General features: G+C 42.3%; 1 protein-coding gene across 1 annotated transcript in view; it reads left to right on the top strand.

The window, feature by feature from the left end:
* Positions 1-1,750, top strand: part of LOC102192565 (BTB/POZ domain-containing protein KCTD9-like) — a 6,652-nt gene extending 4,902 nt beyond the window's left edge. The window contains exon 12 of the mRNA XM_005750716.2: positions 324-1,750. Coding sequence (XP_005750773.1) covers positions 324-440 — 117 coding nt within the window. The 3' untranslated portion in view covers positions 441-1,750. The remainder of the gene's footprint in view (positions 1-323) is intronic.
* The last annotated feature ends 6 nt before the right edge of the window (positions 1,751-1,756 follow it).

Below are 1,756 nucleotides of genomic sequence, written 5' to 3'. Positions count from 1 at the left end.
TTGTTAAGAGGACGAGTGGTGAGGTCTATCGCAATAGTTAAATTTCTCTATCGAGAAAAAGTTATTTCGCAATACATATCATTATCGGTCTATCGCCCAGCTCTACAGTTAACCTAACCCCACTAACTGCACACCGTTGGACTGTGGGAGGAAGCCGGAGTACCTGGAGAGAAGCATGACTAATTTAATTGGCTCCATTTATTCAACTTAAGAAATCTTCAGGAGGTGGAGGAGACACAAATGCATAAGAACTTCAATGAGCTCCAGAAATGCACGGGCTGTCCGTGATGCTTTCAGGTTCATTTTCTCTCTTGTTCCTGCAGAACTGCGACCTGTCCGGCTGCGACCTTCAGGAGGCGAACCTGCGGGGCTCCAACGTGAAGGGTGCCATCTTTGAGGAGATGCTTACGCCTCTACACATGTCTCAGAGCGTGCGGTGAACCCGTTTTCCATAACTATGTACACTCACAGTGCCACACCGACCATTGAATGCCAAACTTTTTTTTTTTCTCTGCTCTCGACCCAAAAAAGTGAGTGAGCCACAAAATTAAAACCTGCTGTTCATACTCTGAAGCTTCTTCACAGGCGGTGGCTCCTCTTCGTTCTGCTTTAACCTCCTTAAACCCAGTTTAGGCTCTTTGTTCTCTTAGCTGCTGCTGAGCAGTTTGATGTTGTTGTGGGAAACTGCTGCCACCAGGGGCGTGCCATGCTTGGCTTACTGTGATGCTTGGGCGAGTGGACCGTGTCAGAAACGTCCACCTGAACACCAGGACCCGTTGGATCCCAGTGAGATGTTCGGTGTCTTGCAGAGGCTATAATGTTGTGGCTGCTCATAACGTCAGCTTTATTTCAGCATTTTCAGACACGTCTGAAGTTCTGATGCGTGCAGTATTTCTTAATTTTATTTATTTTTTGTAAATGTAACGCAGGTTTGTGGTTGAGGATTGTGTATATAGTATATTTTAAAGGGGACCTATTCTTTGCATCACTGACAGTTCATAAAAAAAAAAAAAAAACCTTCATCACAAACTAGGCCTCAGTGCAGCTCCTGAGCTCTGTGATGTTCCTCAAGGATCTACTCTTGGTCTTCTTATTTTTCATTATACCTGCTTCCTTTTAGGACTTGTGTTTAGAAAGCATAAAAAATTTTCTCGTCGTTATGGAGCTGTTTTATTTAGCATGACCAAAAACTCCCAGCAGTCACTTTAATGCTCTGTAAAAGGATAAAAAAAACCAGGATGGCTATAAGCTTTTTAACCCCTCAGCTGTAGAAGGCTGAAGTATTTTTAGTCTGATGATCAGGAGTGTCAAAGGGAACCACAGCAATCCAGTCAGTGATAGATGAATTAAGTTTAAAGCAGGTCCACAGAAAAACAGAGGATCAACCTGTGAACTAATTTTTCTGTAGCTTTACAGCTATTAAAGTTTTCTCTGGTTTAAGGCCAGCTTGTGGTGGAAACTCTGAAGCATGTTGTTTTCCATTAAAATCTCAGGCCTTCGTCATCTGAATTATTTTAGGATGGACTTATTATTTTGTAGGGTATTTCTTTTAGTGTGTAGGCTTAGTTCACACCACAAACCTTTAATCCATGCTTCTCCTTTGACCTCACTGCTAAGAAGTGACTTAATGTTATTAGATCATATTTTTTGTTTTAGTCTTTTTTTCTTTTCTTTTTTTTAGCTTCCCCCCACTTTAAGCCAACTTTAATCTGATTGGCTGCCCCTCCCTACCAGAACAGTGGTGGGTGGTGCTTCT

This window comes from Pundamilia nyererei, unplaced genomic scaffold, assembly GCF_000239375.1.
Source record: "Pundamilia nyererei isolate P.nyererei 1_Seehausen unplaced genomic scaffold, PunNye1.0 scaffold00285, whole genome shotgun sequence".
NCBI lineage: Eukaryota > Metazoa > Chordata > Actinopteri > Cichliformes > Cichlidae > Pundamilia > Pundamilia nyererei.
The sequence above is the reverse complement of the archived record's forward strand: the minus strand, read 5'-3'. Positions and strand labels throughout refer to the sequence as shown.